The sequence below is a fragment of the Pseudorca crassidens genome, chromosome 16 (assembly GCF_039906515.1).
Source record: "Pseudorca crassidens isolate mPseCra1 chromosome 16, mPseCra1.hap1, whole genome shotgun sequence".
NCBI lineage: Eukaryota > Metazoa > Chordata > Mammalia > Artiodactyla > Delphinidae > Pseudorca > Pseudorca crassidens.
Genome location: NC_090311.1, coordinates 56,061,423 through 56,084,758, shown reverse-complemented (window position 1 = coordinate 56,084,758; position 23,336 = coordinate 56,061,423). Strand labels below are relative to the sequence as shown.

Genomic DNA, 23,336 nt, shown 5'->3' with positions numbered 1-23,336 from the left:
AAAGCATATAAATGAATAGAATAAGAACGTACATGATGTCATCTGGATCCTTAACCTACACCCCTTAGCCCAGTATGCCTAGACAAAGTTTTAAAGAAAAACTCGAAAGAGAAAATTCCTATTGGATACCCAAAATCAAGGGTTTGGAACTTTTAACTTACAAAAAGAGTAAAATATTTGCATCCAAATTTCTTTATAGGTAGCATTTAACAATTAAGGAAGTAAACAAATATAGGAGTCATCCTAGAATGTATTTTAATTCTCCCTTTTCATAACCTCAGTAAATCCACTGTCTCCTAAACAGGCCATGTTTATAACCAAACACCCTGTATAAAAGCAGTACTGTAGGTTAAAGGAAAAAAAAAAAAAAAAACTTAGTAAAAAGATGTAGTTGTGTCTTTAAAGAAATTTAAAAGATTGAAGAATAACCTGTGTGTGGATGAAAAAATAAATAAATAAAAGTAAGTTTTGCTTGTATATTTGTTTTTTTTCACTCATTGTTGCCCAAATTGACAAGCTGATCAGTCTTTGTGTGGACAACCTTATCGAAAAAGGAAAAAACAAAACAAAACCAAAACCCTCTGATCCTGTTTGTCAGAAATTTAGTTCTGGCCTAAGGAGAAAAGCAACCTTCTTTGGTTAACTTGGATTCTAAAGTAATTCTTGATGAAAGAGCATTACATTAAAATTATTTTTATATAGCACACTAATCCAATACCAAAGCACCCTTTATAAAAATGTCCCTCCTTATACTGGTATGGAACGAAGCCTAGGGAATTAATTTGTATAAATAAACAATAGTTAAAAATGCGACTTGCCACATAACAATGATCAGATGGCAGAGGTAATCCAGTCTTAGGGGTGAGAATCTGGTATTGTGTAGTTACCTTTTTAAAACAGTAACATTTATTTAACTAGGACTTGTTCCAAATGAGCATTAAATCAAGCAAGTTGAATTTAAGGAAATCTGAGCAATTAAAAGGTGTTGTCTTATTGGAGAACTATCTCCTCAACAAACAAACAAATGAACATAGTTTCAGACATTCATTGTAGAGAACTAAAGGAGAGAGAGTCTGGAAAAGAAAAAGCAGAGAGTAGAGGTGGGGGGTAGGACCTAGAGTAATCCAGGTAGACGGTTTCATTTATAGAAGAGCAGCGCCACCTGCTGGTAGATTCGCATTTCGAGGCCCTCTGCAGTTTGCTGGCCACCATCTATCTTGCAATCTTTGCATAAATATACAACAGTATTTCTCAGCTGCTGTTATACATAAGAATTTTATTACCAGTCGGCAGATTTCTAACACACTGGTTGCAGTTTAATAATGCTCTATTACCTGAAGTATGGTTATATAAAAACCTAGAATGTTAACTGTTGATAAACCGATTCTGATACGTAAAGCACTGTAAGTCACCCAGTAAATATTCAAATAAATCAAAAGGGATAGCTCTTTTTCCTCCGACAACATGTTATTAAACACCACAACTTGATCGCTTACATAAAAATAATGTTCATACATTTCGATGTACTAAGAACTCAGGAAACGCGCATTATAATCTTACCAACTGAGAGCTTTCCCTTCATTTACAATTTAGAGGAAAGTGTTTTTGCAGAGAATATTTCCCCTGTCTTTAAAAACTGTACTTGAACCAAGGTGTCATTTAGGGAATTTTTTCATATAGCAAAACCTGAGTTATAAATAACTATGATTACATCTATAAAATGTTATATTTTTTAAATGGCAATAGAGGAGCCATGGAGCATTTAAGTCACTGATAGAGTGAGCAAAGACACAGTAGCTGTCATTTTCTCAGAAAAAGATCACACAAAGGCGATAGCAAAGGAACACAATAAAAGGAAGAACAGGAGTGTGATAGGTGACTCTGATTATAGCTGCAAAGGAAACTGTGAAATAAATTAACACCCAAGCACCCGGGAAAGGCATTACTGTAGCTTCACTGCAAAGTGATCGTTATGCAACAGAAGAAGGCTGGTGATTTCGTAAGAACAGAAACAACGTGTCAGCTGCAAAATCTGGTGGTGATAACTAATGACCATACTACTGACAACTCTGATTTGATCTCTAACAGAAAAAAATAAAAAAGCATTCTATAGGATAGATGTATACAATAGGAATCGGATTTTTCATTTAAAACGAATAAATCCCAAATGGGATCAAAGGGCCCGGTAAGTGAAAAATGACAGCTCCTATGTGGCCCTGATTTGATCTCAAGCAAAACGACCACGCTGATAAAAGCTTAAGAAGAAGGTAGGGCCGTTCTTGGACTGTTATTGGAAGCGGGTGAGTGCCACTGCCCATTCAGCTGATGGGAAGCCCACTCTAATTTCAAGACGTTATTGAGATTTAATCTCTAACAACTACAATGAAAAAGATTACTCATGCAGCAACCAAAGGGGCATCCCTTAAAACACACACACACACACACACACACACTCAATTTTGTTATTTCTGATGGAAACTGTGGAATCCCTTTACATTCCGTTCTTCCACCTAAGTTGGCTAAGGCATACGTGTTAAGAGAATCAAATGTCAGAGTGCTTCCTGTAAACCCACAGCATCTCCAGTGACTTATCACATGGGACTTGAAGTGGAGGGACTCAAGCATGGGCAGAGAGCATCTCATCTCCCACCTCAGCTGGTTCTGACTTGTGTGGAGAGACAGGGTTACCAAGAGCAAGTTCAGGCAGATGCAGAGGGTGTGGGGGACTCTGGGAGCTTAGGGCTGTCGAGATTTGAGCTGGGGGCTTGCCCTGCCTCAACATAACTCCCAGTGGGTCAGTCAGTGTATTAGCACAGCAAGAGAAGGTCCCTGCAGCTGACTGGGGTCTGAGCGATGAAAGATGTAAGCCCGGCCTGCAGAGCAGTTGGATAAATTCAATTAATGGGGAGTCAGAGTTGGATGAAAGGAGCTTCTTTGAGTTAGGAAGGTATTGCGGACCTGAAGGGCAGAGTGAGGTCGCTCTGGAAGGAGCGAAAAATGGGTTTGCCGCGCATTGCTAACTTGCACCTCTACTACCCACCCAGACGCAAAGACCCGATGACTTCCGGAAGGGAATGCGCCAGCACCCTCACATCCGCCACAGAGCACCACGGGCCTCAAACACGATGCCCAAAAGAAGCAGTGAAAGAAATGCGCTCTCTTCAAAAGAAGCAGTGGTTAATTCTAGACCCAGCTCTTCAAGAGCGCTCCGGCAGTCAAAGGAAGCAGCTGTTCAGAAACAAGTGTTTCGGTCAAGAGGGCACAAGAGAACAAGCGAGACCGCTAGGCTCAAGATCCCTTTTCTCTCGAGATACGTGCCTCATAAGCTATGGAAACATAATCCTGACACAGTGCGCATGTTATTCAGCAAATAGGCGTTGAATTCCTACTGTGCGCCTTGGCTGCTGTGTGCAATACGTTGAGAGGAATCCGAAGACCGCTGAGAGTTGTCTGTGGCTTGTTGCTTACTTCTAAAAAGCCCAAGATGAAAACTGCTCTAAATGAGGCTTATAGGAGTTGTTACAGAATTACAGAAGAGAGATCCGTCTGAGTTGGGGCGGTGGGCAGTCAGGAAGTCATCACAGAGATGGCTCCATTTGAACTGTGTGTTTAAAGCAGGAGTCAGCCAGTGTCTTTCTGCAAAGGTCAGGTAGTAACTATTTGGGGTTTCGCGAACCTTGTGCTCTCCATTGCAACTACCCATCTCTAGACCTGTCCTCACAGCAGGTCTGCTCAAAGGAAGAGGCAAAGGCCGGGCGTGGGTGAAAGATTTGGGCACCGTTTTGACCCTGATCTTTGCACTAATCTTACTAATAGGAAAATCAACAAGCAGCAGAGCCCAACTGCTCATAAAGAAATTTAGAAAAGGTGATGATGTGAAGCCTTAACACCATCCAGTCCTCAAAGATGGGTTGAGATCAAGAACACCATCAAGAAAAGAAATCTGGATAGAATTTAAAGGAAATGTTATCTCTCCCCACCATCTGTTCCCCTCCTGTTTGCTCTCCAACCTTCATCTTCCGAAAACACGCTGAACTATAACTCCATGTCACTAACTCTATGTCCATTTTAGAGATGGAAAAGTCCTAAGGTAGTTTCAGTAAGATGAGGAATGAGGAGACACAGAGTCACAGTTGGTCCACGAGATAGGTCCTATTATTATCTCCATTTTACAGATGAGGAAACTAAGGAATAGAGAGGTTCTGGAGCTGGCCCAAAGCCCCACAATAGTAAGGGAAGATGTCTATTCTGGGATTGCCTAGATAAAGTAAGAGGATGCAGGTGCCTTGAGGAGTATGAGGACTCATACATGTGTAAGGCATTACTCTTATTAGAGCAGTCAGCATCCATTTCGTGAACCTATCAAAACGTGACTGCACCAGGACTGATTTCAAAGTCCCCAGAAAACACACAAATCTCACTCCTTCTCTCCTTTTCCCTTTTGCCCTAAGCTTTCCTAGAATTTCAGGCTTTTATTGCCAAGGAGATCACTTAGTTCACCCCACAGTGAGGAGAATGGCTTGGGAATCCCCTACTATGATTCAGAGAAAAGACAGGAGATGTCTGCCTATCAGAACCCATCTTCGTCTTCACGGAAGAAATCCGTGAAGGAGTGGCCCTTCCAGCAACTAGCACCTTGCATATTTCACATCTGCGTGCTAAGACCTCCAGGCCACATGACCTGAGTCTGTACCTCATCCCTGTCTGCACTCTTAGCAAGTTTCATTCTGTCATTTTCACTGCACGTCCCTTTTCTCTGCAGGTCATTGTACCGCCCTTTTCAGTAACACCTGTTTAGGGCTTTGGCTTGGAAGCATCCCTGATGGACGTGTTCTCTCAGTTGGTTACGTTACAAGCCATATGTGGAAATGTACTCATCTGCACTGAAGAAACGGCCAGATCAACCTTGAGAAAGTGCAGAGAGCAATTCAAAGCCACTCAGAGGTAAGGGAATGCTTGGTACAACCTGAGAGAGGTCTGTGAGCAGTCAAGAAAGCTCCCCGTCCACTCCTTGTGTCGGAACGGAATACACAGAAAAATGACACAATAGAAAATATCCATAAGACACACAGCCTTCAGACACCTCAAGGTGGGAGGAACTGTCACTTGGGTGCTACACGATTGGCTCTGCCCACCTCAAGTCAGAGTCAATGATCTTAATAGTCAAGCGTGGCCTCAAACGGGTCTCCACAGTTTGGCAGGCTGACTTGGTCATCTGCAAATGGCTACAGCTCTCTACAAATGGGCCCGTTTTCTCATATTGGTCCCACCTGATGCATTATTATTTTTGTGCCACCCTGACTCACACGAAAGGGATCAGGTTCATCAAAATTAGTAAAACGGAATGCAAACGTCACAAGTCCTTGATTTTCTAGGATACATGCTCTACGTACACATGGACACTTTGTGTGGCGGTATCCCTGTCTCTCCTCACTTGAAACATTGGTGGGTTTTTGCCTACCGTGATTTTTTTTTTCAGTCTTTGTTTCTAGATCTTCTTTCCCAATGTTTAACCTTCACAAAGAATGTGGATTGTACCTCCTAGTCGATCATTTTCAAGATCCTTCAGTTACCTCCTAGTTTTTCTTCTTCTCGCTACATTATCCCCTGTGAATCTTCTTGTGTACTAATTGTGGGATATCTCCAACTGGGATCCAAGATTGTACTCACACACACACTATATGTATCTATATATCTGTATCTATATCTTTATCTATATATCTATAAATGCACACCCTATATATATCTATATATCTGTATCTATATTTATATATACACACTATATATCTATATATCTGTATCTATCTTTATATCTATATATACCCACACTATATATATTTATATATGCACACACACTACATATCTGTATCTATATATCTACATACACACACACACACACTATATATATCTATATATCTGTATCTCTATGTATATCTTTATATTTCTACCTGTATCTACACACACACTATATTGTAAGCGGCTTAGAAAGTTTTAGGAAACTTCACAGATCCGGGGCCATCCTGCTTCTGGCTGACCATCTATCCCTTTAACTAATGGCTGAGAATCCCTTCACTTATCCATTCTTTCACTCATCAAATATTTACTGAACTGGAATCCTTCAGGCCACTTCCTACTCAGGCATTCTTGCCAACATACAAAGCCCGGCCAAGGATTCTAGCAAGTACATTGCTGGCCTTGGAGGGAAAGGCAGGCAGCCCCCAGGTCTTTCCTTGACTGAGTGCAATCCAACTGGCTCCAGCCCAGAAAGCTGGCAAGGGCCAGAAGGAAGATCACATCATGGCAAGCAGAAGACGGCCCTTGCTCTGTGGCCTACAGATGCCCCTGCAGGTACCACCTTGTGTGGCTCCAGCTCTGAGGAGCGGTCTTTCTCATTTCATTTCAAAGTCGTTCGGGCGGCTGACCATCCCTGACGCGGATCTGCCTCAAAAGCTCCCGCTTTGAGTTTGCACAGGGTTTTCTCTGTAGCGCTTGGAGTATTTGGTGGTACTCACCCTGCCATGTTGAACGGGATAAGAGCAGGGCTTTCAGCTTTACTCCAAGAGGCCAGAAGCATTTTTCTCTTGCTATTTCCCTCGGTTGTGGGAGGACAGCTCCTCCCGCGGATGAGCACGTGAAATGGTCAGAGAAGGAAGCCACCTTGAAATCTTCAGACCTTTTCCCCAGCTCATCTGAGCCGGGGATCAGAAGAATGTCTCCTCAGTAAGAAAAAAAACAAAAAACAAAAACCTACGGGCTTGTCTAGAAGCTCTCTGCAAAGCAGGCACTGACTATTTATAAAAAGGTCTTTTCGATGCTCTCTGAAATTTCAACTGTGTGGGTCTGACAATGCTGAACTTGTTTCTGTCCAGTTAGATTCCCCTTGGAAAGGTGTTTGGCTAGGGAAGCAAAACTCTGGTAAGCAAATGTAAGGATGGAAGATTCCTTGATTACCCAGGTAATTCAACATGATGGACTTCCCTGGTAGTCCAGGGGTTAGGAACTCCGTGCTCCCACTGTAGGGGGCGCGGGTTTGATCCCCGGTCAGGGAACTAAGATCCCACAAGCTGTGCGGCATGGCCAAAAAAAAAAAAAAAAGAAAAGAATGTTGGTTCAGGAGAAAACCTCGGAGAGAATGCCAGGAGTTGGCATTCTCAGCACGCACGCTCCACCACTTAGAGGGAGCTCAGGACTCACGTGCTCTTCTGTGCTGTTTCAATGACCCTCTGGGGTCAAAGGTGTGCATAAATCTCCGGTCATGGGTGCTGACATACAGACACAATGAACGCAGATCAAACTCTTGTGCACAGAGAAGTAAAAAGGAGAAGAAAATTGCTCCACGGTACTCAGAAATGCCACACGACTTCCTCGGATTTTGTGTGGCCGTACGTCACAGGAAATGTGTTTTGTATTTCCACCAGAGTCCGATGGTGGTTGGAAACAACAGCGGATTTTTCAGTGAATGGGATGTGAAGCATTTTATTATTTTTTTCCCTCCATAGATGGAAGGAGACAAGCTGTCTCCCTAAGATGGGAGGAGAAAGTCACCTTGCCATACACAGGGATTTAAAAAAGAATTCCCAGGAGCTCTAACTGAAGCCACCACAGGCAGCTCGAGCCACGACCCTCAGGGGCCACATGTCCCAGCGGGTGGCTCTCGTTGCTTTGTTTCTGCCGCCCAGCCTGGTTCAAGGCCATTCATGCCAGCGATTCAGAGCTGCCTGGCTCTGCCCCCATCAACACGCTCAAGATGTGGGTCTTGTTGGAAATGCAGAGGCTGATAAGGGAAGAAGAAATACTGGTTCAAAAAAAAAAAAAAAAAAAAAAAGATGGACTAGATCCCCAACACCAGGGGCTGTGGAGACAGTCCAGCAGGTCTCCAGGCCCAGCCAAGATCTCAGGAAATTCTCCAATAAGGCAACGACTCCACAGAGCCCAAGTGGGAAGCACAATGACTGCTGAGTCAGCTGGGGAGAATTAAGCTCAAGAAATTTAACTAATGGAATTCAATCGCTTCAGCGCCATCAATTAAAATTTCTTTAAAATGATTTTAACTTCTTGGAATTGTATTTGGATAATGTGCTTCAGCTGGGAGTCCTAGAGGCTGTTAGAGCGTCTTCCCTCCTCAGGCTTCTTGGAGCAGCTCACTCCTGCCTCTTCCTAGCACATCCCCCCTGCCCCAGCACCCCCACCCCCACCCCCTGCTGGTCTTCTCCACCCTCACAGGATGGCTCCCGAGGCCCTCAGCTCCAGCCCCTCTTCCCAGAGCCGCCATTGAAATCCTACCAGAACAAAGCCTCTGTGGCTCATTCCCCAGATCAAATACCTTGAACGCTTTCTATTGCATTATGTGTGAGCACAGTGCCGTAACAGGGCCCTGCTCACCTTTCAAGGCTCCTCTCCCCCTGCTCCCAGGCACAGGTCTTAAGCTCCAGCCAAACTGGGTGACCAGCTGTTAGACAGGGGGCTCCAGCCGTCGGCAGGCCCCTCCACTGCCATGCCCTCTCTCATGCTGTCAGGCAGGATACCCTTTGCCTCCCATCCTCCAATGCACATCTGAACTGTCTTCTCCTGTGGGGCCTTTCCTCGGCTGACCAACAGGAGGTGACCTCTGGGCCTTTGCACTGCCGAGCACTTTGCCCCCCTCTCTCACAACGCCTCCCACAGTCTCCAGCTCTCAGGACTGGAATCCTCGTCTTTCTTCTCCTTCCTTGGAGACAGACCGACATACCATCTTCTTCAACTGAGTAAGGAAATGAGTAACTCAGTTTGCTCCCTAGACTGAAGAACCAACCGTCCAGCCTATCCTCAAATGCCAGCCCCACCACCGACTCGCTATGTGACCCTTGGCAAGTCACTTAACCTCTCTGTGCCTCAGTTGCCTCATCTGTCAATGCACAGATGCCTCAGTTTACAGTTGCCTCAATGGCAAATAACAGTTACTACCTACCCCATGGTAAGGATTAAATAATATCTGTACAGGGCACAGAGCAGTGCCTGCAATGCAGCACATGCTACGTGTGGGTTCAATTTGACAATAACAACAGTAACTAACATACACGTATCCACATGCACACACCCCCTTGCAGGGCTGGCAGAGTCCCCTGCATACAGTAAGAGTAGACACTAAGTCTAGCCTTAACGTGAATCCAAGTTAAGCAGTTGGCCATTTCCCAGCACCACCCCATAAACCTTGGTTCCTAGGAATACACACACACTAATAGCAGAGGTGTCAACCTCGCCTCAGAAGAGGAAAGCAATTTTTCAGCAAATCTTAGTAGGCTTCACTCTTCTTTCCTCCTCACCGATGAGTATGACCTGTCTGTAATCTCTACATCCACTCTAGCCAGAAAACGGTTCCCATTACACTGTTCTGTGCTCCATCGTTTCTAGGCTTAAATGCGAATCAAAGAGCCCAAGCCCGGTGAACCTGCCTGTAAGCACTCTGGCAGATGTCCTACATTTGTTGGGCCAGATGACAAATGTCCACCTCAGATCAAGGAGCATCCAACGGAAATGATGGGCACCGTGTGAGAAGGGAGGATCCCCAGGTCTGACTGAGACCAGAACGCTGCCGATCAACTGCTCATTTCCGTCTGGATGGGATTTGGAGGCAGGATGCGGTGCAGCCTGGGCCGCCGCCCTGCAAGCCTCTCTCCGATGGCTTTACACCGTCGCTGGTCTGATGCTAATTCAAGACAATGCCCCAGCGCATCACAACAAATTAGCCACAGACACGCGACGGCAATCAACTCAGGGCGCTGTCCTGAACGCGGGCTGGGGGATTCCCTGTCTCCACGAGCTGCGCGCTCCCACAGATGTTTCTAAAAGCCTCTTCCCAAAGGCCCATTTAGAGAGAAATCAAATGCAACTTTGACTTAATTAACGTTTTAAATGATAATGAATACAATGTAGATTCATGGGAGGCATTTACATTGTGTTGTAAAATTGATAAAAATTTAATAAGTCTTTGTTAATAAGTTATGTCTCCCCAGACCCATAAAGCCTAAGGCGCTGCAAACTCCAGCCTGGGTCTAATCCAGGCTCCTGGTGCAGGTGGAGGAGGGAAGCAGAGATGGCCTTGACATTTGCTCCAAGCCTGCTCTAATTCTAAACCTCTGCCTGTTCATCAGTACTTTATTTCATACAGTAAAGGTCAGGATTTGGGCTCAAGGCACAGCCTTGACAAGAAAGCTCAAGTGAAAGGCGGGCTGGCCCTGGCATCTGTCGCCTGAGATAGCAGGGGGTGGGGGGATGGAGAGCTAACTGGCCACTTCTCCCCTCCTCCATGGAGGTAAGAGGCAGAGTCCACTGCCTGGTGGTAGGAGCTGTCAGGGTGAGTATGGTGACAACTGGCCACTGTCCTGAAATAAAAATGCAAACATAATTTCCATGTCACCTTGCATAAGGACTTCTGCCTAGCTTACTTGTGGCATGCCAACATCTTTTCTGATTCGTCCTTGAGGAGCCCAGTCACTTATTAAAGCAACATATCCCTGGGGAGGGAGGTGTCCAAGTGATGGGGGTAACACAGCACCCTTTCCTCTTTCTGACCTTTCTACTTCTTATCTCCCAGCTCTGCTTCAAAGGATTTCTTGTGAAAAGTTGGCTGTTTGCCTACTTCTCCCTTTCTCTTCCATCTACATGTGGTACCTCTTCACAGCATATTTATCTTTAAGAATTCAACCATTTTGGAGGAGGAGAGTACAACAGGGTCTCAAAATGCAAGTCAATTACTTCACCTGACACTAGACTGAAAAAAACCCAGTTACTTATTATGAATAAAAACATGGTTTGTTTGGAGCTCTTTAGAGCTGGGCAATTAAAAGGATTCTTTTCAAAGGAAACTTTGTCCAAGCACGATGGCCGCCTTACAATGAGCTGACCACCACCATATAAGCAAGTAGGAAGGCATCGTGCCTCGTGTCACCCCGCTGCTGAATGTGGCTACCAGAAAGATCAAAGGAGCCTTGCCTTCTAACAGAAGAGCCCTAAGATGCCCTCCCAGGTCCATTATTCACGGAATGACTAAATGGTTGCCTAGGCCAAGTTGCCTTCCTGTTTTCACTTCCTGCAATGCAGCGCAAATGGCCAAATCAAGACACGTGGGGTAAGGGTAGCTAAAGAGCTAGGGCAGAATCCAAAGCGTGCTTTAGTGTTAGCAGCAGTAAATGGATATTGTGGGGGGGGGGGAGACAGAGACGGGGGGGGGGAAGAGGGGGGAGAGAGGGGGAGAGAGGGGGAGGGGGGGAGAGAGAGAGAGACAGACAGACAGAGAGAGAGAGAGAGACAGAGAGACTGCACCAGTAAGCATGAGAAAATGGGAGACACTGCAGACCCAGAATGAACAGGCTTTAAAAAATACAGGGAGAACAATGATTAAACTGATTTGGGCTGAATGTGCTTTGCCTATCCGTTTTCTTACTTCCTATCACTGATGGTGGTAGTGGGAAGAGAGAGTCTTTGTTTTCAAGGTCCAGAGTAAAATAAACAAATAAAACTTAGGACTGGGGAGCTTGAGAAAGTCGCCCAAAACTATACCTACAGAAAAGGACTGAGATGATAATGGGCTGTTGATTTTTAAAGGCAGCTTATTAAATTAAATCTCCCTGCAACAGGCACTGGAGACTGTCAGCACAGGGTGTGTCCTATTATAGACACTTTCCTAGAGCTATTTGCACTCCCTGCCCCAGTATCTGATTTTATGCACTTCGAGATGCCATTACTTGAGTGACTTTAGTTCTATTGACAATGTTAATTCTCTGCCTGTACAAACCAAAGGCTACTCGGGATACGCTGATTTTTGTTTATTATCTGACAAGACTCAAGATCACACTAAACTGATTTTGGTATGTCTCCCTTCCACCTAATTGTATTGGACTTCTCCTCTCGACCGAACCATTGGAGTTGAATGCCTCCTTGTATTATATTTACACCCGAAAGAAAAGTCATGCCCCACTTAAAATTAGCTACAGTAGTTTGCAGGTGGGTGCATGTAATTGTGCAGGTTTAACCTATTAGTAAATTGAAAGGTTGGTGTGAGTGATCACACAGGTCCTTTGGCTAAAACTACCTCCAAGCACAAATTTAAAGATCTGTTTCTCTTCGAGCACATGATTCATCTGTTCACGTCAGGGTTACTCATGGTTTGTGACCAGCATCATGTCAGGCAGTCCGCGGCAGGTCTGAATCAATAGGGTCTTATGTTGTCACTGCATCATAATTTTAATTGTCCCCTTTCTATTAGACTTAGCAATCAGATATCGAGCAAAGACTGAAATAACAAGAATAAATTCTGAACAGAGAAAAGGTACTATTTTACAAAATTATATGGAGGGGAAGTGGAATAGATTAGAATCTCAATGTATACTGATGGGTGTGTGGATGTCGCTAGCCACACACACACATATATATATATATATATGTATTTTTTTTAAGCCATATATTTTTTATGTTCGACAGTACTAGAACATAGCTACTTGTGGGAAGTCTGGGGCCCGTACCATCTTAGCGTCTCTTAAGAGAGCTGGTACTTCTGCCCAGGACCATCCGAAGTAGAGACAAAATTAGAACGATCCAAAAATGATGCTCTGCACACCAGTTCTAGCCCACCATGTTGAATGGTTCAGTCTTGCCCAAAATCGAATGGTCCTGTGATGAGTCCTTACTGGTCACTCTTCGCGTTACTTCTCTTACTGCTTTTTAAGTCTTCTGTAAAGGGGTCCTCCTTCTGTGCAAACCTTTTTGTCAGCACAGCGTGGCCTGACATCCCGTGCGCTCAACAGAAGGAGACAACCGTTAGAAAAGTATGTGACTTAGCAACAAGGGGAACGTGTAACGGGCCACACCTCCAAGGAGAGGTACACGCAGGCAGGGCTTGCAGTTAGGAAGCAGAGTTCTAAGACTGTGTGAACACTTTTAATATATTGCCACTCCTCTGGGAACTGGCTACTTCTCTTCCCACTTCAGAAAACACATAATGGGACTTTGTGTTTCAATTCACCGTCCCTTGAAAACGGAAATCTTTCCCCTTAAAAGAAAAAAAAGAAAAAAAATACAGTAAAGAGGTAGACGAAAGGCAAAAGAGAAGGAATCGGACAGTCCCCAGAGCACACAGGCTCAACTGGGAAACTGCGACCAAAGCAAGCTCTGTAATAATATAATGACCTTTAATGAGTGTCTTGGGAAACAATACAGCCCCAGCATAAAAGACAAAGGGCAAACCCCATCACGGCTCCGTTGACACTAATTCAAAATGATTTTCGGAACAACTAAAGAATGTAAGAGAAGTAATCTGATCCGCCCATCTGACCTCACTTTGATTCAAGGGCCCTTCTCCTGCCATTTCTAATTGTCAAGCCCTCTACATTTCACATCTGCTCATATTTAATGAAAAGCCCACTCTCACCACCGCTCTTTGAGGCAACCAGCTCTGTCCAATGGGCACCACCCAACCCCACCACCAGCGAGGGAAGCCCGGGGATTGCTATTGGAGCTCTGCCAGAGGAATTCTGCGTAGACGTAGACATTCTTTAATTGGAGGAGAAGGGCTTATGTGGGCCCACGAAGGGGATCAAATTGGAATGGATTTTTCTAACTTATTATTAATGGTCAAAGGTGAGCGGACTCACACAGGGATGGATGAAATCTGCTTTTGTTTGACGGAGTGACGACGGCAGGGAGACTGATGAAAACAGAGGAGGCAAACCCCACCCCCACTCCCACCCCCCAAGCTGTCAGTACCAGTTACGCCTTCGACACACAGCCCAAAGCTCCACATTTTCCATGGTGGAGCTGATGCTGGAGGGGTAGAAAGACAGCAGTCTCATGCCCAGGATGTTTCTGAGAAGACGGGACCATCCCACCCCAAGTTTTTCTCCTCCTGGCCTCCATCAACACTTGGATTAAATTGCAGAGCTGAGAAATCCCTCCAATTATGGTTTCTCCTGGATAAGATGGAAATTGCACACACTGGGTATCATGGGCCTCACGTAGGGGACACAGATTTGCTGTGATTGGTATGGGTGGCCGGTGCCAAGACATGACCACAGGCCTTAGTTTAGAGCCTGAGTGGCTCCTTCCTTTTCTCCACTGGATCTCTGGCCAAGGTTTTAGAGCCTAGCGGTTACGTGAAAGTAGAAGTTGTGCCTTAGACGGGTAACCGAGGGGGCGGGTGCTTACATTCATCACCATCAATCAGAGAGATGTGGCCAAACTGGGCCACCACAGCTCACCCCTCCACTCCCCCTCCCCAGCTCCTGTCTCTGAACCTGGTGTCTTGCCATACACCGTAGACAAACAAATGCTTTGTATGGTTGTGACCGAGTTCACCTTGGTGGTGTCATATGAACCAGACAGAAGTGTGATGAGAATAAAGGAGTAAGGGCATGTACGATGGCATGCGCAAGAAAGATTTAAAGGAAATTTCCTTCCTAGGAGTTTAGGTCAATATGATGGGACAGTCCAAAATGCCTCTCAACACCACGTCTATTCAGTATCACTTAAAAAAAAAATGAATCCTGTCCCTCGGCACTGTTCGGATGGGGCAGTGAATCATAAATCAGAGACGATGATGATTCTCTGGTCCTAGATGGAACTTTTCCAAATGCCTCTACGACCGCTCCAAGCACAATAATGTCTCAGACCTGAACTGCGGTTTCCAACACCAGCACCGGGCATGGCACACTCCACTGCATACAGTGATGTGAGGGCTCCCTCAGCCCTGGACGCCCCATCACTGCCACACAAGCACACCATGCTGGGACCGCAGGCTCTTTTCCCTCCTTGTTGCCAGAGTAAATTAACTGCTGCTGGTGAAAATTTAGCTCAACCCGCTCTGGGCACTTGGAAGAAAAGAGAGTGGATAATATGGTTACCAGCAAACGCGGCGGGTGCTTTCAAGAGGAAGGGATGAACACAGAGAGGTTGTCTCCTACCGCCCATGCTACCAAAAATGTGAAAATAAGGCGACAGCCATACTTTAAGGTATCCAAGTCCTCAAGCAGAGCACAACCTCTTCTGCCCTTAGACGAGGGCCCTCAGTGAACAAGCTGGAGCTTTCAGGAGCATCACCCATGTACCACGTCAGTAAACACAAGCAAAGTCCATGCTGAAGACAAGGGTAGCGTGGGGGCAGGGAAAGGTGCTCGGGAATCTGGTGTAGCTCAGCCTCGCCAGCTGCCGCTGCAAGACCCTGAGAGACTCCTGAACGCCTCTGAACTTGCGGGGGGCAAAGACTGACCCCAAGGCTCCACGATGGGCTCGAGGGAACCACGGAGCTTCTCGGCTCATGATTTTTGTTGTTATTTGGAATCACAGTCGCTACAAGATACCTTAAACAGGGGGCTATATTTCTAGAGAAAAATGAAAGATATTAATGGGCTGATCCTTTGAATGAGTCATCTTTTTGAGGGGAAGCTCTAGAAACCAGCGGTCTGTATAGGTTGGCAGATTCTTTTTCAGAGCATAGTAGGCAATCTGGCACTGGAGGAACGAGATACAGGTTAGGGGGACACAGCAAAAAAACCCAAAAAAACCCATCTGCATTGAAACCCTGTTATATTTTGGAAAGTATCCAAGCTCACTAAAAGCAATTTCATGCCAGAGTTGGCTTGTTCTCTCTAAACCGTTTTCCTTCCTCCTTTCGACCCAATCCGATGTCTAACCCCTTTCCCCAAATAGTAAGATATACATTTCCATGCATCTCTGATATCAATATAGTATTTGATGTGTTTTCACATTTATTTCCAAGCATATTTACTTAAAGGAGAGAGGAATAATACCACTGGATTATAATATCACAGCCTGCACGCTCTTACAAGAGACACAACAAGTTCACAGAATAGGGAGGGAGGCCTCCCCAGCACGTACACAGTGACACAGGCAGCGAGGGCAACACATCACCACATACACTGGGAGGAGAACATCAGCCCGACCGACTCACAGCACCACAGGGCACGACACGAGACGGGGGTGATGCCACAGACAGCACAGACATGGAACTGTATGTGTTGGGGTTAAACTTACAGGCACGGAAAGTGGTGGAGCAATCATGAACAGAGACAGAAGAAAGTGGGAAGGCTCTCTCAAGGGTGTCCACGTTACCACGCACACGGCCTGACATGCACGAGCAGTCACGCTCAGAACGTCCGCAATCAAAACAACATGCCCGTCTCATTCTCTTGTAGATGGACATCTTGGCTATAACCATGGGGTTGGATGGGACGAGAGGAAGAGCGGTAGTTAATGGCAAGGTCACACACAGCAAGGCAGCTGGAAGGGAGCTGAAGGGATTGAACACAGGTCTTAGTTCACGTTAACAGTCTTGACCCAGAAAAAAAAATGCAGAGAGAACTGTTGGTAACACTTTGGTTGTACATTGGAAAAAGCAGAGAAAATAGCCATCGCCTGTAGAGTCCCCCAAGGCTGTCGCACATTATTTTTCTACCCTGGGTGAAGCGGGTGACCACGGGCAAGGACACGGCTGATGACAACCGGGTTGCTGGATGAGAAGCAGCACACACTGGAGACAGCAAAAATGTAACCAACATTTTTTCCCCTGGCACAATTAATACAGGAGGACAAAATATACACACAGCCAATCGATTAATTGCTTATTGTGTACAATAAATGGCTTTTGCAAGATGCAAAAATATCTAGTACGTAGGCTTTCTAATTTCCATCCATTTCTGGGCATTAGGCAGAGGCTGGGACAAGCTTTCATCCAATTAGATATGAAACGATTACGTGTTAATATAGAATCTGAGGATGCCTCTGCTGAACTTCCCCAGAGTGAGTTTACAGGATGCCTACAGGAATTTAAATTTAGTCTTGACAGAGCAAATACCCAAATCTGTCCATATAAGAAGTGCAGCTCCTCAAGGCTAACACTGCCTATCTGACATTAAAGGCAGTTCACAAATAAGAAATCACCCAAAGCATACGAGATGTTCGTCTATTGCAACGCATGTAGCTACTCATGGGTGTATTTTCTGCTTGAAGCTGAGAGAATCTGAAAATCGCATCTGCTCTTCTCTCCCCCTCCCAAAAAAAAAAAATTCAGAAAGTTATCGGGCTATTGGTTAACCATATTTTTTTCTTATATAGAAAATATCGGCCAAAAGTAGATGAAAAATTACAAAACATGAAATGAGAGAATAGATCCCACATAAAATATCTTACTAAGATTTGCGCGAGGCACTGATAGCTCCTCTCAAGCTAATATCATAGGTTCTGCACTGCCTGGGAATCCAACTTGAGTGCTAACGTACAGAAGTTGTTGGACATCACTGTAATAGTTCTCAAGGCCCTGCACCTTCACCCTTCAAGCCAATTTATATTTCAGTACAAGAGAAGCTTTTTGTACCTCATTGTGACGCTACAGCAGGCAAACATCTTGGTTTATCCTTAGCATGAACCTGCCTGCTCCTTTCGCAAGACGGGAGAAGAATTCATGTTTATTCCAAGCAACACAGCCAAACAGTCAGCTGAACTGGAGAGGTGTTATTCCCTGTGCCCACACCTTCCATCGTGAAAATCATTTTTCCCCCATTGTTTTTTTTCTTAGTGGAGAAATGGTTGCACTCTTACTTTAAAATATGGCTAGTGGTTTTGAATGTTACAGTCACCAGGAAGAGGGGTTTAAATCTCTCCAATGGGTCAAGTCCTGTTCTAAGACCTTTATGACGTGCCATACAGTCTATTGGTCAAGCAGGGGTAACATTATGGTTGTGAGGAACAGGCACTGGGGCAGATGAATGAGAGATCCCTTGAGCAGCAACTCCATTCCTGTAATCCTGGCTCACACTTTTAGCGACATGTTCTTTTAGCATCCTAGCTAGTCAGTTGTTCAGATCATCATCATGCAGCCCCAGCCCTGTTCACTGCGTGGGACATCATTCCTCAGCTTAGCTTTTATGAAAAAAAGAAAAAAGAAAAAGTTCCACTATAGCATTTGAATCAGAAGAATTTAGAAGGCATGGTGGGATTGCCCAGACACCCCAAACAGCAGTTGTCGAAGTCGAGAAAGGCAAAACAGTCTTCAGTTGAAGACATGAAAATAAAGTTATTTTAAATGCATCCAGATCTGGTGTACAACTCGCAGACCACTTGCTTGTTTTTTTTCCTTCTTAGTTCTTTTACTGGAAATATTGACTTGTTATTTATACAGAGGAGGGAAACGAAGATGATTTTTTGTTTTGCTGTAGATAAATCGTTTTGAAAAAACTTTAATCAAATGCTGTAGCAGAAGAGAAGCCCATCAAACTCTGAAATGCTATGCTTCTCATTAGCAACAGTGCCTGGTTTTCGTTTCCATACTGCCATTTTGGGTTCACATACAATAACAGACTCTGACACATTGATAGGGAAAGCAAGTTCTTATATATATACCCTTTAAGGACAAGGGGAGGGAGGATGGGGGCGGAATAACTTTCAAAATGATTTTGTCAGAGGTAAGCCCATCATAATGGGTGATTGAAACCTCCTACTTGATAAGGGTTCAGGAGGAAACACAACTTCAAACCAGTGCCTCTCAGGGACTGTTTGCAATTGTTATTGTTGGCTCTTCCGGAGACCATGCATTGTTCTAAAATTTCATAGTGTTAGCATGCAGGAACAAGCTGAAATTGGTAATCAAAGCAGCAAAAAAACCATTTGCTATAAGAAGATTAAATGTTAATTGTGAGCACTCACATTCCAAAGCAGTATATGCATAAAAAAGAAGACATGCTCTTTCTCTCCATTCCTTCCCAGTCATCAGTTTTACAGTCACACCAAATCCAAAAGAGAAATCTCAGAAGACAAACAAGCACCACCACAAAAAGGAAAAAAAACAAAAAAAATCAGCAAGAATGATGGATGAGAGGCTCAAAGACAGGACAGAAACAGTTAAAAATGATTGAGCCCCACACACTGACAAACCTTTGTGAATTATTACAATGTCTAGCCCAAGGTGCCACCAACTGCGAGGTTGGCTCCTTGCTTTACTTCTGGAATAGTCCATTTTCACTGACCCCCCTATCGGGTGTCTTCACCTACATACTTCTGGGTCCACTTTCTTAAAAGGTAAGGCCCATTCTGACCTCCCATCTGGTGGTTGCGATCCGTCAGGCTTGAAGGATGTGTGTCCCAGCCAGGAAGAGCCTTCCTCTGGGCCATTTTGTGAGTCACGAACAAGCTCTTTAACTAAAACTGGGTGAGGATTTGCCTCTCTGGTGGTAGCTGTTCCAGGAGAAGTGGATACTCTGTGTGTAAAATTATACTCTCAAGTTGTAAAATAAAATTATATCAAAATTAAGTCGTGGACCTCTGACTTCGGAAAATACCATCCCTCATCCCCCTCGACGCTCTCTGCTTCCTAATCCTTCAGTTTCGTTTCAGTGAATTGTGGATAGCCAGAACCACCGGTATTTTATTTCCACGTCTCCATGATTGTTTCCTTTTCTAGAGCTGATGTAGGTTCGAAGGTTAATTTCAGATATCAGAGTGCTGCTTAAAACTCCCAAGGTTAGGTTTCAAGGAGCAATTTTGAAAGTTTCAGTATTTATTTAAAACAGAAGTAAGTTTCCTATCTACTCCCTGGCCACATGAAGTACCCTCTCTCCTCTGGTGTTTGCTGATTTTCTTTTCTATCGAGTCACCCAATGACTTCCTCAATCTCAATCCTCAGAAAGGGAGTTTTCCCCAGGAGCTCAATGGTAATACTAAGTAGATCTGTGAGGACATCTAGTGGATCTGTGTGGAAGAGCAGCTAGTTAACAGATCACCTGAACTAGCTGGGAGAGGACGCTGTGTGCCTCTTAAGAATTGAAACGTGCAGTGTCATTTCAATTCAATGGCTTCTCCCAATGCACAGCAGAAGTTTAGGAAAGAGCGGAGATTAAGGCGAGAGAGGTTCTAGAACATGGTCCTAGAGTGGTCAAAAGTGGCAACTTGCAAGCACATCGGCTCTGCAGCCGCGGTCCGCAGAGAAGGACCCCTTCACAGCACCAGCTGGCTGGGTCTCCTTAAAGCCCTGCTGTAGCTTCCTGAGACAGGGAACAGACGAGAGTGTGTCTCTCAGAGGTGTTAATGCTGCAGCTACTTGTCATTCCATCTTAGTACTCTTGGAACTTTACGCTCAATTAATTGCCCCCACTGGCCAACTTAACTCGGAGAAGGCAGAAACAGAAGCCTCTGCAGACTCAGTTTTCTCCTTGGCCCACATCATCAGGTTCTTGTTCTTGGACTGGCGCCACAGATGCAAAGAGCTTATGCAGTTGCCAAGACCCTGGGTCTCACCTTTCTCCTCCAAGAACTCTGCCCTAGAAGTTTTACAGTTTGAGAAAAAGCTTTTATGTGCTTGCCTTCCCCACGACGAAGTGGATATTCATCCAATGTTTCCATTATGACTTCCTAGTGCTATTTGTAGAGACAAAATAAAAGCGTTTCCCTCGTGGACTTCATCAAAGCCATTTACTGGAAGACTGAGAACTGGAAGATTTCTCAGACGTACTCTTGGACAACTTTTCTCATATATTCGAAGGTCTCAATCATGAGAAAGAAAACCTGTAGAGAAGGGGCTGCTGTCGATGTAGCTTAGTTACTGCTCTTTCCTTGTGTCAAACTGACAATGGGTTGTCAAGTTCAGGTTCTCTGCTGGTTAGCCCTTTGGAGCCAAGCCTGGAATGGAGGAGGGAGCTGGACTCTATCCTGCTCTCGGCTCCATCTGCCTCCTGCACCAGCAACCAAACTGTCAGCCAGTTTCCAACTGTAGAATCTTAATTTCCAGGGTGGGATGGAAGGGGCAGGAAAAGCAGTGCTGAACTGAAAAGCTCAGGTGACATTTCCCAACTGCTGGGGAAAAAAATATTTTAGGTTTCAAATGGAGCAATTCAAGACAAGACTGGGGCAGAAGAAAAAAAAAACCCTGCCATTCAATTCACAGACACTTGTCAGATTGCAACTTCCTGTTTAAAATCAACCCAATGAAGGAAGGCTTATTTCCAAGCCTTGACTCTGGAGCTGCTCTTCATATTCTCGGCAGCAACAAAATTTTAAGTTAAAATATACATGGAAGAAAAAGTCCACCGAGGTGAATGGTGAAGGCATTTGTTTGATGGGACAGTGGGAATCCAAGAGCGTTCTTTCAGGTCCTATAAATGAGGAATGATGTCTTCACTTAGCAAAATTCCTCTGATTAGCTTCTGGAGGAAGGAGAAAGACCTTTCAGGTGGATTTCCAAGAACGGAAAGAAGGGAAAGAAAAAGCTGGTTAATGTCAGCAGCAGAGAGCACACCGAACTAGCTGACCCTCCCTCAATACCATATTGTGGCTGGAGAAGACAGAGGAATTTGGCACGAGAGTTGTTTGTTGATTGACATCACGGTTTCCCTCCAGTTCTGAAAGATCATTAGATACAGTAGGCAGCTCTGCAGGTAGGAAAGCGGTTCATGCCCTGAAGTCATTTTTCAAGGTGTTCTGCAGATAAAGGGAGCCATGAAGTCAATTTGGGCAGAATTTTGCTCTGAACCGAAGAAGGTCATTGTTTTGTTTTGTTGGTACGTTGAGCATTCCGTACCCTCCAACTGTGAAGACTAGCCCAAACCAGATGACCAACTTGCCTCTTCTTCTGCAAAGGAGCAGGAGAGGACCAGGTGCGGAGACATCTCCTGCAAACTCCAGGGCCGCTAGACTGGTCAACAGGTTGGGTCTCTCGTAAGTGAGTAAAGACGGATGCTCATCGCTGGTGCTGCTGAAAGCAGCACTGCTCTAAGTCACACACAGAAATACGGGTCTACGAGCTCCTCGTCAATGGCCACATCTTGCTGGGAGAGACGGTCCTATTCCTGGAGTCATTCAGGGGCTCAGAGACTTGTATTTACTCATTCTGGCTTCTACATAGCTCATTAATGAAATGGAGTGTTCTCTTCAAGCCATCTTTCTCTTCCTTAAACAAGTAAATGGATCCTGCAAGATGCCTGACACCCACAGAGGAACTAGGTATGTCCTAGCGGGTATTACCGAGGGAGAAATTTCATTTTAAAGCAAGGTGCTTCATAGACTACAGGAAATAATTACCACTGTAGAACTTACTCGTCTCCAGTAAGGCAATTTAGATACTTACAGTCCCAAAGCTGGGTGTCCAATTAATTCTCTCTCAAGCGCTTTCTCGTATAGAGAGGCACATATGGTGTAATAAATACATCACTCTCTCTATAAAATATCTCTACGCTTATATATAAAAATGTACATTTTTACATATAAAGTACTGGTACATATCATATATATCACAACGTGGGAATATATATGTAGCATATGTGTTTCCGTCAGGATAGGGATTCAAGCTTAATAGCAGAGGAGACCAAGTATAATTTATCAAAGGCAAGCATGACAATGAACCCCAATTGACGAAGCATCTAGAGCTAGTGGTAATTACCTCAGCTGACTCAGTGTCCCCTAAAGGTCCTGAGACAAGGCCTTCAAGAGAAACACTGTTGTTAAGGTCTTATTTTCAAGTGGAAAAATAAGACAGCGCCAGAAGCTGACAAGAGGCTGGCGGGGGTTGGGTGGGGGGGGGAGGGTGGATGAACAGAGAGGGGTTCCCTGCTCGCAGGGTTCTCCAGCTCCAGGCTACTCTGCAGACCGAGTTGGGGTATGATGTCACTGCTACATGCAACATAAATACCAAAAGAAAAAAGAAACTGCAACTGCACAGAAAATAAAAGAAGTTTCTCTTCTAGAGAAAGACAGGGGGGACTGGATTCCGGGCTGCTGGGAACCCGTTTTACTCACAATATATCACTACCAGTGTGCAGTTAAAATAGAGTAGGGGCAGTATTCCAAGGCAGCAAAGAGAAAGAAAATAAATCACAAATATGTCAATGATTAGAAGTTAAAGAAAATTCCTTCAAACACAGCAATTTAGACATGACTTGTCCCCTAGGAGTCCACCTTTTGGCAAATATTTAGAGGCTGGGGGAGAAAAAGTAAATCGTTAGACTGGGTTTGTTATACAGAAAAAGAAAATAGGTAAATAGTAGATTCTGAGAACTTGCTCCTTGGCCAGACAGCTGAGTTTGACACTCTTCCTTGATGGAGAACTATGAAGAAATGGGAAAAAATGCAAAAGTTAAACTATACTACCAGAGAATTTCCAAAAATGGAGTGTGCACACTTGACATTTCTCCAGATAGTATGACGCGAGATGCTTAAGGCTGTTGAATGAAGGTGAATGGGGAGGTTGGGGGCTGGGTGGAGGGTTATTTGGAAAGGGAAAAGCCAGGTTGGGAGGGGAGGGTTAGAAAACTGTAGATAAAGACCACTGATGTCATCAGCTCTGCCCTCCCGGAAACTTATCA

The 23,336-nt window shown here is 44.7% G+C and overlaps 1 protein-coding gene across 29 annotated transcripts in view; it reads right to left on the bottom strand.

Moving 5' to 3' along the window:
- The window catches only part of KCNMA1 (potassium calcium-activated channel subfamily M alpha 1), a 748,425-nt gene that overhangs the window by 115,126 nt on the left and 609,963 nt on the right, over window positions 1–23,336 (bottom strand). For 12 of the 29 annotated variants that reach the window (XM_067710402.1, XM_067710403.1, XM_067710409.1 and 9 more), the window contains one exon: window positions 16,024–16,197. The exons of 16 other annotated variants lie outside the window; for them this stretch is intronic. In XM_067710402.1, the coding sequence (XP_067566503.1) occupies window positions 16,024–16,197 (174 nt within the window). Of the gene's footprint in view, window positions 1–16,023; window positions 16,198–23,336 lie in introns of those variants that run through there. One more of the 29 variants, XM_067710429.1, reaches the window with a different exon arrangement.